This window comes from Podarcis erhardii (assembly GCF_964252035.2).
Source record: "Podarcis erhardii genome assembly, chromosome: 2".
Taxonomy (NCBI): domain Eukaryota; kingdom Metazoa; phylum Chordata; class Lepidosauria; order Squamata; family Lacertidae; genus Podarcis; species Podarcis erhardii.
In genome coordinates, this window is record NC_138498.1 from 100753567 (window position 1) to 100767052 (window position 13486).

The 13486-nt window shown below is 44.8% G+C and overlaps 1 protein-coding gene across 1 annotated transcript in view; it reads left to right on the forward strand.

The window, feature by feature from the left end:
* Positions 1 to 13486, forward strand: part of LRIG1 (leucine rich repeats and immunoglobulin like domains 1) — a 123287-nt gene that overhangs the window by 100826 nt on the left and 8975 nt on the right. The window contains exons 10-15 of the mRNA XM_081852401.1: positions 2077 to 2148; positions 4312 to 4383; positions 6077 to 6240; positions 9678 to 9995; positions 11244 to 11525; positions 12268 to 12687. Of these exons, the coding sequence (XP_081708527.1) occupies positions 2077 to 2148; positions 4312 to 4383; positions 6077 to 6240; positions 9678 to 9995; positions 11244 to 11525; positions 12268 to 12687 (1328 nt within the window). The remainder of the gene's footprint in view (positions 1 to 2076; positions 2149 to 4311; positions 4384 to 6076; positions 6241 to 9677; positions 9996 to 11243; positions 11526 to 12267; positions 12688 to 13486) is intronic.

A 13486-nucleotide genomic window follows, 5' to 3' on the forward strand; every position in this document is an offset into this window, starting at 1 on the left:
GTTTTGTTCCGAAATAAGAGAGCTGCATTACATTTCCCGCCTGCTTGCTCAACACTTCTAGATACTGGCCTTGATAAAGTAATGCCAGAAACCATATAGGTTCTGAATATGAGCAACTAAGAATACTGTGTGAGAAATCTAGCAAGATAGCATATATAGCAGCATATCTAAAGAAGACAGCTTTGATTTTCTCCGTTTACTCACAGGTGAATTCCTATCCCAGAATCTATCCATTGCTCCAGTCATAGATTCACAAGGTGGGGTGTCTTCCTGACTCCCATAGTCTTCCATATTCTTGGGCATGCTGTCATGCTTCATCACATCTTTATTCCGGGTAGAGAGTTACCGGGATACTCTTAGTGAAAATTGAAATGCAATAAGCATTCCAGGACTCATCATATAATACTCCTGAGTTGATTTATTGTAGAATTTTAATCTCTTCTGTCATCAGGAATCAGGATGAGGCTACATTACATTAAAAAAACAACCCAAGGAAAACACTAGAAATCAGATATAAATAACAGGATACCTCTATGCCAATTTAGTCCCAGCTATTAAGACACCAAGCAACATAAGAAAGTCCTTAAAGCGTTTCCCAGATTGTGGGAATCCAGATTTGATTTCAAGACCAGTCCAGGTCTAATGCCTCCATACTTCATTTCTGTGTGTACGAGGAGGGTGGAACCGAGCAGCAAACGCTTCCTCTTGGAACTTAATGTAACTTGAATAGCTTTTACTTTTAAAGTAGACCTGCTAGCTCTCATGCTGCGGCAGATGGTTGAGGATGTGGCAGCAGCATATTGCAGAGTCAGAAGGCTAAAAACTAAACCCACATGATATGCCACAGTGGGACTGTGGCTTGCCAAGTCACATAGATTTGGGGATATAATGACTCAACGTTTTGAACGGCAGAAGCTAGCAATACCAAGCCTTTTGGTCATCATGGCTCTTTGGCCTGGACTCAGGTAACCAGAAATGAATAAGGTTGAGCCAGAAATGAGTTTTCTATATATTAAAAAAGTGCAGGCTCCCACCCTGGCTCAGTCACAGGCTCAAGTGCATTCATTTGGAAACAAATTAATGAGGATAAAGCGGGGGAGAAATGATCTACCGAAAAACACATTGTGTGTCGTGTGGTCACAGAAATCCATATTCAGCTGCCACACAAATTGTCCCCTCTATAATTAATACACCTAATTACTCCATGCAATTCTTCACGGGGAGGAAACATATGGAATGGTTAGGGTCCGTTATTTATCATCAGATGGAAAGCACAGAAGGAGCTCTTTTATCAACTGCTTAGAGATTTTACTGACAATTAAAAGGTATAGTACATTTTGTTAAATAAATTTTAAAAACCTAAAATAAAGGGCTTTATTAGGCAGCGGGCATTGCTCTAAGACACCTTATATCTTTTAATGCTCTAAAGTGCCTAGTTTGTTTTAGGTGCATAATAAATAGTCTCTAGAGGGATGAGGGGGATGTGTGCAGGACAAAGATACCTTGTCCCTTGGAGCATCCCCTAAATCCGCCGTGATGGTTTTAGCTGTTTCTTCAGAAGGCTCTCAGGGCTTCTCCTCATCCCTGCCCACCTGATGTGTGGCAAAGAAGTCACAGGATTATTTGGGTCTCTATTGCGAGCCATTTATTACCAGCTGCGAAAAGATCAGGAGTGAAATGAGGCGAGTCCAGTGTCTCGTTTAAACCGTGTTCTTTCTGATAACTGAAGGTCAACTCATATTCTGACTCCCCTTTCCCCAGCAATCCGAGTGAACCTGCGTTTCTTAATTCAGCACAGCGTGCCCCGTGTAAAGCTATCATCACTATTAAGTTCTAATAAAGATAAAAGTATTTAATTTCAGGGAAGGGGGGAGAGAGAGTACGCATACTTCGGCTTCCTTAATCTGCACAAGATCGTATTTCCAGTGCCTTACATGGGGATGTTTCATCAGATAGAGCCACGCTAATTGGGGTCTTTTCATTTTCTTTCCTTTTTTCTCCTCTATCTCTCCCTCCCTCCCCCCCCCCCCACCTCCCCAAACTGCTTATCTGACGCTGGGTGTTTTGAAACTGCAGAACTCTGTTTGGAAACAAGATCAAGTCTGTGGCCAAGGAGGCATTCTCAGGCTTGGAGGCCCTGGAACACCTGTGAGTAACCCACAATGCTTTGCAGTTTTGAAGAGAAGTGGCTGGGTGGGAGAAGGGAAGCCTGCCAGAAGTGGCTGCTGGAGAGGCCTGCGAGCAATTTAATAGCATCTTTGTAAGCTGAGAAGCCAGTCCGTTTGTGAGAGCCAGCTGCTTCCTTCTCATTATAAGTCAGCTCCAACGTTGACTCTTTTTTTCTTCTTGCCAGGAAGAAAGTTATAGAACACATGGCCAATTTGCATGCTATTATTTTATTTTATTTTTTAAAAAAAAAAATGCACAGTGGAGTATATCTTATTTATTAAGACAAGAGGCACGGCAAAAATTCTAACCTACTGGGAAATGTGACCTGTTATTATTCCCTTTGCTCTCACGCTCCGTTTTGCCTTTGCTAATATCCTGGGGTAGTATCCTTCGCTCCGTTCTTCCTCTCCACCTGGGTCTCTGTGTTTAAAATGCAAGAGGGAGTGGGGGAACAAGTTCCACAGGAGTCCCTCTCCGTTTATTTTGCTAGTGAAGCCAAGCAAGCTGTAAGGCAACCAGCAGCAAGGAAATGGTGCACATGTGTGTTGCTTTTGCTATGACGGATAACCTCTCTCTGTTTGAAATGAACTCTCAATATCGCAAGCAGTATCGGCTGGTAACATTGACTGAGTGGCATGTTCATCTGCATTGCCTCCATGTCTGCATTATGGATCCTTTCACTGCCATATTGTAGGCTTGAAACATTTCAAAAGTTCAGCCCCCACCCCATATTTTTGTCTTCCCTTCCTCTTCCTTTCCTGGCATTGGGAACATGACAAATTTGCAATAAGTTGTTTGACCTAAAAAAGCCAAACTGTTCCCAGTTAATTGGGCAGCAGATTTTTTTTAAAACAAACAAACAAACAAACAGAAAAATATACTTATTATTTAATGCAAGTACAGTGGTACCTCCAGTTGCGAATGGGATCCGTTCTGGAGGTCTGGCCAGATCCCGAGGTTCCTCTCTCTGCAGGAGAGGAAAGCGGAAGACAGTTTCATTTCTGCACGGAATCTTTTGGCTGCAACTCATCATATTAGTAACATTTAAAACATCAGTTCCCTCTGCAGTGTTTATTCAAAGCAGGTATAAACCATACAATGAGAAGAACCCAGCATAACCATAATAGTCAGCCGCTAAAGGTCATGGTGTAATTAAGGTTTCTTTAATCGGGCATCAGCAGAGCTGGTTTTCTTACTGAAAATGGCAAGCACTCTGTTTCTTTGAGCTGATGCTGGATTTTTTTGGTGGGAGGGGGGATGTGGTGGAAGTAGCTCTTCCTTTTCTTATCCCCACATCTCATCAGGAGTTAGATTCACTGGGGATCTTCTTCAAATAAGGAGAGTTTTAGATGGCCACATAAGCTTCTTATCTTAAATGTAGCTTTTAAACCGTTGGTCAGATAAAATCTTAAAGACATCTTACAGATGCCAGCTGTTTTAATGAACACTTACGATTCAGGAACAACACAATTGCACACATTTAAAACAACTATCCACAAGAAGTCATTAACATTGTGATTAGTTCAGTTAAGGACAAACTGGTCTTCAGTTCACACACTCCATGGGAAAATCTATACTGTCACACTAATTATAGCAATTAGTATACAGTCGTCCCTCAGAAGTCGAATGGAATCCATTCTGGAAGTCCATTTGACTTCCAAAATGTTCAGGAACCAAGGCGCAGCTTCTGATTGGCTGCAGGAAACATTTGCTTTTTTTAAAAAAAGCACAGTTTAGCATTACACCTGAACCCAACAAACTGTGGTTAATCTTTGTGTCATGTATCACGAGGTTCGCTCATTTCAACAAACCATGGTTTAGATGCAATGCTAAACTGCGCTTAATCTTAAACAGAAGCAAAAACCTCGGATCTCATCATGGCCAGGCAGGAGGGGTAGCGGTGGGGGTGGGAGACTCCAAAGCTCAGAGCCCCCCATTCCTGTCATGAAAAATCATTGTTTACGTATACTAGTTCACTTGCCTGATTTATACACAGCCTCTGATTGGTAGTAGAAATATTATGAAGGAGCGCAGACCTATAAACCATTTGACAGGAAGTAAACTGACATGAAATCTGGTTGAATGAAAAAAACTGTTAACACTTATATGTATTGGTTTCTTTTAATGCTTTATTTTCTGTAGGAATCTTGGAAATAATGCAATACGTTCTGTTCAGGAAGATGCATTTGCTAAGTTGAAGAACCTGAAGGAACTGTAAGTAATGGGGAGCGGTGCTGTTAATCTTTGGGCCATTGTTGCGACATGCCCCCCCCCCCAGCGGCTGCTCTCCCCCTCCCCAGCTACGCTCCCACTATTGCTGCTTTCCACTTGCCACCCCCACAAGCTATTTTTACACTGGAGCAGATGTCAGAGACTCGTCTCACATTCAGTAACGAGTGAAACAGGATCTTCTCAGCAGTCCTTTCATTGGGCTGCATCTGTGCCCTTATCCATCTCCGTTCAGGAAATCTAGGCTCCTCTTCTCAAGCCTTACAGAGCATTCAGTGGCTTACTTAATTTCTGGTGGCAAACCAGTCTCTCCTTTTATAACTACATTTTGGGTATGCTGACATTTCAGTGATAAGCAGGTTTCAAATTTGACCCATGTGCCCACTTATTCTCAGGGATGGGAAAATTACGTTAGCAGATCTAACACTTCAGCTGCGTCAGTGGGATCTTGTTTAGTACATTGCCAAACATCCTGTCTCATGATAATCTCCAAACCGGCTCCCCCCTTCCAATGTGAATACGCTGCTTTATGCTCTACCATATGTTCAAGCAATATTAGTTGTCCAGGATCTAAATTTATTAGCTCACTTTCCAGGTGAACATGTGTGTGTGCACACTTACACCTGTCCAAGATCTTATGAATTGTACCAACCAAGAACTTTTCCATTAGATGCCATTTCACTTAAAACATAGTTTAGAGAGGCACTCATCATCATATTCAGGATCTGTAAGAAGTAATTGCTTGCTTCCATTTGACGAAATAGCAGTAGCCATGTCCCTAGACCTGAAAAGAGGCAACTTGACTTACTGAATTTGCAGCCAGAAGATGCGGTGATGGACAGTGTCTTAGATAGCTTCCTCCCTCCCCACAAAGGACTTTTACGGAGCGCTTACTCTCTGTTAAGACAGATGGTATATCTGCCTTATACAGATAGATATTGCCTCTCATAGGGGGCTAGCGAGCAAGTTAAAAGCTATTAGCCTTTTCCCCCTAGTTCACATATACTAACATAGTCCTTTGCGGCACAGGATGACCTGAAAGAGACAAATAACAATTCCATCTCCAGTTTAAAAAAGGGTTGTTCAGCTGCAGTGAATTAATACTCACCCCGGGTGACCAGGCAAGCAGCTATTTATAAAGGTCATGTGCAGGGTCAGATTAATGTCTCATATATTATTCCCCTGCTCTTCACCCTGAATGCTCAGCTCAAGGCCAACGTTTTGTCTACTATACCACCAGCAGACACTCTCCGCCATTCTGTTGCCTGGGATTTCTTTGGGATCAGTGTGCAGTGGTACCTCTAGTTAATGGACTTAATTCGTTTTGGGGGTCCGTTCTTAACCTGAAACTGTTCTTAACTGGAGGCATGCTTTCGCTAATGAGGCCTCTTGCTGCTGCTGCGCCACTGGCACATGATTTCCATTCTCATCCTGGGGCAAAGTTCTCAACTCGAGGCAACTCTCCCAGGTTAGCGGAGTTTGTAACCTGAAGCATTTGTAACCTGAGGCGTTTGTAACTCGAGGTACCACTGTATATATAAGGCAGGAAGGCTGCCCTATTAGCAGCCATTATTTTTTCATTTGTCAGTATCTGGGTTGCCATTTGCATTAAAATTCCCTTTCAAGTTTCACAGGAGATGTTTCCCCCCCCTTTTGCATTTTGTTTGCTTCCCTCTAGCCGCATAAACAGCGAGAGTTTCCTGTGTGATTGTCAGCTGAAATGGTTGCCGCAGTGGTTAACCAACAGGGAACTGCAGCCGTTTGTGGAAGCTACCTGTGCCCACCCAGAGTCATTAAAGGGCAGAAGCATTTTCGATGTGGCTGCAGAAAGTTTTGTGTGTGGTAAGTCTTGGCCGTAGCTTGGTAATCTTGAGGTTGCTTTGGAGGGCAAGCCCTGACGCAGGAATGTTTGTATATTTTGTGGCCGGCTTGTTCTTCTGTATGCAATGGAGTGGAGCATACATAGGATTTAAATTCTTCACTGGGCAGAGCTGGTTTTATATCAGAACTGCACTTAAATTGGCAGTGTGTGGCAGCATGTATCTGGAGCAGCGATTTCCAAAGGGGGGGGGGGGAGAGGCATTAATAAGACATGGGGAAGTTTTTGGTAGAAGTGGTAGAGAGCAACTTTAGACATTCCCGAGTGTCTCCTCCATTTCAATCTTGTTTTCATGAGATGGCGATTGCCTGGGCATTGGATTTTCATCTTGTCTCTTCAGCTTTAGGAATTATTATTTTGCACTACCTTTCAGCAGCACAAGCAGACCTTCAGTGTGTCTGTAGGAGGAATGTTCACTCAAGCTAGCTGACGTCGTGTTAACACTTTTCTCCTGAATAGTCCTTCTCTGAGCCTTTTCATTGTTGCTGCTGCTTCAGGGAAAGATTGCAAACCAGCGTGGCAAATAGAGAACAGCTGAATACACACGTGCTTCATTTTTTTGTCTTTTAAAATGGAATAGTTTAAAAGCGTAGAACCACAGCCAAAGTCGCAGTTGTTCATACTTTCCTCCTCTTAAACTGAACGGGTCGTGGGTTCTCCCCGAAACTTTCCCCCTCTGTTCACTTGTTTATTGATGTAGAATTCAAGCTGTCGCGATTTGTCGGGCATTGCTAGCTTTGCATGGAGAATAGCAGCTTCAGGAGGATCTCTCCACTTTCGTTGAAAGCCCCATTCATCATCCCTGTTGGAGTATGTCCATATTGTACTCTGCAATCAGATAGGCGCAAATATACAGACACCTGCTCAGAACACAGGAACATCTCATCTGCTCGGATGATCTCATCCTCCAGCTGTGCGTGTATTAAAAGCTGATTAGGAAATCCATAGGCAGCAGCTCAGATAATGCTACAGTTCTACCCACCCATAGCAACCAATGGCTGTGGCCGCACCTTGTTTACTGCATGAAGTTAAGGTCACTCTCTGTTGATGAAAGCAGCAGCACTCGGATTAGGAAACCAAGCCATGAATAAGAACATAAATGAGAGGTTATGGTTATGCTTCCCAAACTCAAGAGCAAAGGGCCTGTCATAGCCTTTCCCAAGCTGGTGTCCTCCATGCGTTTTGGACTAAGAACAGCATGGCTGTGCTAGGTCGGGCTGGCAGTTGTGGTTGAAAACATTTGAAGGAAACCAGGTTGGAGAATGTGGGTTAAAACAGAACTTCACTTCTCAGCAACAGGCAGCTTTATGCTCTTAGCCCTGGCAAATCCAGATGTACGTAGTTCTGGCATAATGCCTGGCTCAGCAGCAGCTGCCAGGATTGCTCTAACTGGTGGGAGCTGGGGGAGAGAAGGAGAAGATAAATTCGGAAATAGTGTTTAGAGATCCTTATAAGCTGGGACCACATGCCAGAGGGTGAATGGGCAGGCAGAATTTTTCTATACTCCACCTGAGGCTTCTGTTACAGTCAGTGTTACTATATTGAACTGTACTGACCATTTGCCTGTCTGCATGTGGCATTTACTACATGTCATAGCTGATCGGCCCCTGACTTGCCAAACTGATGTTAATTCAGTTAGGAAGTAGAGAAAGATTTTGAGAGTAACGCAATCTACTCCCTCTTCAGTAGAAGGCTTCCCTTGACCCCCAAGTCAAACCATTTCAGTGGGTCTTCATCCATTAATGCCTTAAAAAAAAAAATCAATCCTGGGATGGAGATTCCACAAATTATCTGAGTAGTCTCTTCCATTGTTCAGCTGTTCTGAACAGTTAGGGGTGAAGGCAACAAGAAAGAGAACACATCCTATGTCAGTTTTCTGCCTCCCTTCACATGAGTCGCTTGTTGCTTCTCTTCCACTGGTGTTGGTGAATCTTAAAATCACCTTCCTTTATCACACCTATTCAGGTATTTGGACGCTGACGTCATTGTGAGCTCTGTAATCTTAGTTTCTTTTGTATCGGTCCCACAGGGCCAACTCAGATGCACAAAAATACCGTGTGATTGATTATGTCATGGAGAAGGCTAGATGAAAGCCTTTCCCTCTGACATGCCAGCCTTTTGGGGGATTGTCCCCCCCCCACACACAATGTAATATGAAGTAATCCAGCTGGAGTGGGAAAACTAGCCTTTCCTATCAATATTGGACGGCAACACCCATCATTCTTGAGTGCTGGCTATCTTAGCTAGAGTTGATGGTAGTCCAACGACATTTGGAAGGGTGCTGGAGTCCACACTCCTACTGTTTGGGAAGGGGAAAACTGTACCATGTGCTTTCTCCATCTTTTGGAATAGCTCTCAGGCTGCCTTTAATAATGTAATACGTTGGCATTCCAAACCTCTTTCTTTCTTTGCCACTGAATCCCATTCAGATTTAATCTGCCCATTGAGTTTCTCCATTCCATTGGTAATGGCTGTGTTTTTTTGGGTGGGGGGAAAACGTTCAACATTGAAATCAGAGATGCCTTTTGTGTGACTAATAAATTAAGCTGCTTGGAACTCAGCTAAACCAAATAGCCCTCAATGTCAGGCCTTAAGAGCAGAAGCCTCTTTGCCTTGGAAGGGTGACAACCAGCTACATCTGCCGTTCCTTCAACATCTTTGTGCCAGGATGCTATCCTGCCTGTCAGCACTTGTCACTGGTGACATTAATTGCAACAGTTGCTGTAACTCTTAACAAATTAACATTGTCAGCCTGTGGTAGCAGCACTTGGAGGGCATCTCTCAGGGACCAGCTGACGGAAGATGGAAATAAGGTGGCGCGTGCATGCATATATATATATATATATATCTGCATACCTTGGAATTTCCACGCCCCCTTCCTAAAATAAATTGGCCAGATGGTTCAGTTGTAAGTCAGTAGAAAGCACTGGTTTCTCCTTTCACCCAAAGGATTGATGGCAATCCTTTTTGCCATATGTCTCCCATTTGGTATTATATCTAGCTCACGCCAGGTTATTCCATGCACCAGCCCTAAATTCGGAAGATTTGCTTTGGTATTCCTTCTGGTATTCTGGGTGCTGCCTATTGCTTCATTTTTGCAAACGGGCAATCACACGTTTCCGTAAACCCGAGAATTGTTCAGTTTATAATTACGGTAAAATGAGGCTACAATGGGAAAACACTCAATAGGCAACCACCCAGGCTCGTATTATTTGTAGGTATTGAGCATTTTGCTGCATTTGAATAGCACAGCCAGGAATTGGATGAACAGCAGCTTTTCTTAGTACTCTTCCACGTAGGAAAACTTAACGCCTTGGGAAGGTGTTGAGATTTGAATGCCCCGTGGCCACGGCATCTATCTAAACCAAAAATGCTTTGGCATTCTGTTTTCTTTCCTCAGAGGATTTCCCCAAGCCCAAAATTATCGTTGAGCCGGAAACTACAATGGCTGTTCTTGGCAAGAGCATCCGCTTCACCTGCTCGGCAGTCAGCAGCAGTAGTTCCCCCATGACCTTTGCCTGGAAGAAGGACAACGAAATTCTGCACCATGCCGAGATGGAGAACTTTGCCCATGTCCGGACCAGAGATGGTGTGGTGTGGTTCACCACCATACTGCATCTGCGCCATGTCTCTTTCAACCACAAGGGGTGCTACCAGTGCATCATCACCAATCATTTCGGTTCTACCTATTCTCACAAAGCTCAGCTCACAGTGAATGGTGAGTAAGAATTTCATAAGGTAAAGGGACCCCTGACCGTTAGGTCCAGTCGTGGCCGACTCTGGGGTTGCGGTGCTCATCTCGCTTTACTTGCCGAGGGAGCCAGCGTACAGCTTCCGGGTCATGTGGCCAGCATGACTAAGCCGCTTCTGGCAAACCAGAGCAGCGCACGGAAATGCCATTTACCTTCCTGCCGGAGTGGTACCTATTTATCTACTTGCACTTTGATGTGCTTTCGAACTGCTAGGTTGGCAGAAGTTTCATAGCTAGGGCTAAAATTACATAACCTTCTAAAATTTTGGAGATTTATTTTAAAGCATAGTGACCAAAAGAGGGAGAGCACAGATGCCCAAAGGGCAGGTCAGCCTGTGTTTAAAAAACTAATGCCCCGAAGAAGAGCAATGACTCAAAATGCATCAGGATGCTTCTATAAACCACAGCTTGCACCCTTCCCTGATGCATGATATTATTACATGTCGTATTCCTTTTGGAGGTAGTTTGTTCACCTTTGGTCCCCACCCTCACTCAGCTCTCACCCGTGACTCCTAGGAGTTGTCAGCATGCAACAGCAGCTACATCCCAGGAGCAGTTTTGACTGGCCAGCTAAACCAAGTGAGGGTAGCTGATGGGTCCCAAACCCTCAGTGAGTTAGGGACTTCCCTGCATGCAAAGACAGGCTCCGGCAGATTGTGCAGATGAGACCGATAGTGGGTGCCACGGTCAAGGTGGTGGTTTCTGCACATGCTGGAGAGGGGAGAGAGGGGTAGGCGGGGCTTATCATCCTGGGAAGGTAGCCGATCTAGAAGGAAAACTCTGATCCTAAACCTCCACGGCCTTACAGGATATTTTGGGGAAAAGAAAAGGCAAACCCTATACAAATCCAGAGTGGAGGCCCTAAGATGGTTGGATGGCGCTTTTTACGCCTCCTTCCGGCAACTCCTGCAGCCAAGCTGGTGCCAAACCTATTGCTCTGCTTTCCTTTGAATTACACCAGTGACGTTGAGAGGGTGATTTGGGCATCTGGGCAGCCTAGGACCACCATACACACTGCTTGCGCCCCAGGGAGGTCGCTTTGGCACTGCTAACACGGTGGTTTGACTCCATTCCCGAAGGCACACTCCATTGTCTCTCAAGACGGACAGATGCCAATGATGACGCTGGATAGATTTTAAATTCTAACATTGGAAGAATGATGGCTGCTGTTCTTCGAGAATCGTTGCTACTCTCAATTCTCCTTGTCCCTCACAGTGTTGCCATCGTTCCTCAAAACTCCCCATGACATTGCAGCCCGGACAGGGACAACAGCCCGGTTGGAATGTGCTGCCGAAGGTCACCCAACCCCACAGATTGCTTGGCAGAAAGATGGAGGCACTGACTTCCCTGCAGCTCGCGAGCGCCGGATGCACGTCATGCCTGACGATGATGTCTTCTTCATCACGGACGTGAAGATAGAGGATATGGGGATGTACAGCTGCACTGCTCAAAATTCTGCTGGGTCTGTGTCAGCAAATGCTACCCTGACTGTGCTAGGTAAGGAAATTTGCTTCCTTTGGGTGGGGAAGTCTGGGCCATTCATTGCAGATGCATTAATTTTATACTGATGTCCCTTTAGAAATTTCAAAGTTGTGGTGTTTTAAGACACCATTGTCAATAATGGATGGGCGTAGATAGCTACAGCAGAGAGGACCCAAGTTAACTCTGTTTGGGATGGGCAGAGGGTGATAAGGAAGGGTTATAAGAATTTGTAGGCTGGGGCCTGGGGGTTTTGGACAGTATTTATCAGAAAACAAGGTTGGTTTCCTTGGAATATAGAACCTTGGAGACATGTATCAATACACCAGAAGCCCGAAAGTTACAATACCAGAAGTCTTGGACGTTTCTGCTGCTATATCACTGCCAGTTCCCTGTTGTTAGGCTTGTAACCTGGCTGATTTATAGTATCATGCCTTGCTTTTCCTTTGGGGCTAGGTGGGAAGAGAGTTGTGGCACTATTATTGCAGTCGTTTTGAATATGTCATGTTTGCATGCACTTAGATGCACACAAATACACCTGTAGCTGAATATTTATTGGGGAAAAGGTATACCTCAGCCGTTACTATTTGTTGCAAGGAAAGGCAGAAAGGCAGCCCAGAACTGAGCGAGTTCAGGTTTCTTAAAGAACACAGTGTCGTCCGAAGCCTTCGTTTCATAACTGTGCTGTTGAAGTCGAGAGGCTTAGCCCGTAGCATGAATTTTCCGTAGACTTGACATCTCTTTCTCTGGATCCTTACAGAGACTCCGAGCTTGGTTCACCCACTGGAAGATCGTGTTGTATCTGTGGGCGAAACCGTGGTCCTGCAGTGCAAAGCGACGGGAAGTCCACCTCCACGCATTACATGGCTGAAGGGCGATCAGTCTCTGCTGGTCACTGAAAGGCATCACTTTACCCCAGGCAAACAGCTGCTTATCGTCCGGAACGTTGTGATGGAAGATGCCGGGAAATACACCTGTGAGATATCAAACACTGTTGGGACCGAACGGGCGCACAGCCAAGTGAGCGTGCTGCCCTTGCTTGGCTGCCGAAAAGACGGCACCACCGTTGGGATCATCATTATCGCTGTGGTCTGCAGCATTGTGTTGACCTCTCTGGTTTGGGTGTGCATCATCTATCAAACCAGGAAGAAGAGCGAAGAATACAGTGTCACAAACACAGGTAGGCCCAGAGTCTTTTTTGGGGTAACCAGAAACATATCAAAAGGGGCTAGTTTTTGAAGCACCCCCCCATCATATAACCAGCATTCATAGGTGGCTTACTTTACTGCAGATACAGAGAGTGCTTCCAGGTATCCCAGGTGGAATTGTTCACTATTTGCATGGTTTACAGGCAGGGTCCTGGTTCTCGTACCTCTTCATACTGCCCAGGAATTTTGCAAACCCAGAACGTAGCCTCTTGTACTGCCAGCATTTTTTTTTTTTTACTTTTTTACCTGTTGTTTGGCTAAATGCCCAGCATTTCCCTAAATGTTCTTGGGTGTCTGTCTCTCCTCCAGAACACCCAGTTTATTTATTTATTTATTAAAACATGCACAGACTTCCCTTAGTCCTGTTGGGTTTCTGGGAGGCACACCCAACAAAAATTAGCATCCTAAATGCAAAAAAGCAAATGCGAACGATAAAACATAAAAAAGTTCTTATCCTCCAGCTTTTTGGAGTTGGGGCACAACTGCAGCTGCGGTCAAGTTCCTGCCTGAAATAGTACCAAGGAAACAAGCCGCTCAAGCGAAAACTCAAAAGCAGTGTTGCAACAACTCAGATACAAGCACTGCCAGAAAGTTGCTGTCAGCTAGCCGGGCAGGGCCCTTCTGGGAGCTCTTCCTGGAGGCCATGCTTGTCAACCGAAAGGGAGGTGCTTCTCAGAAGTGAAGGCTGCACCATCCAGGAACCACTTGAGAAACAATGACACACGGTGCATATTTTAGAACTGTGTTGGTACACTCTAGAAAAAAATCAGC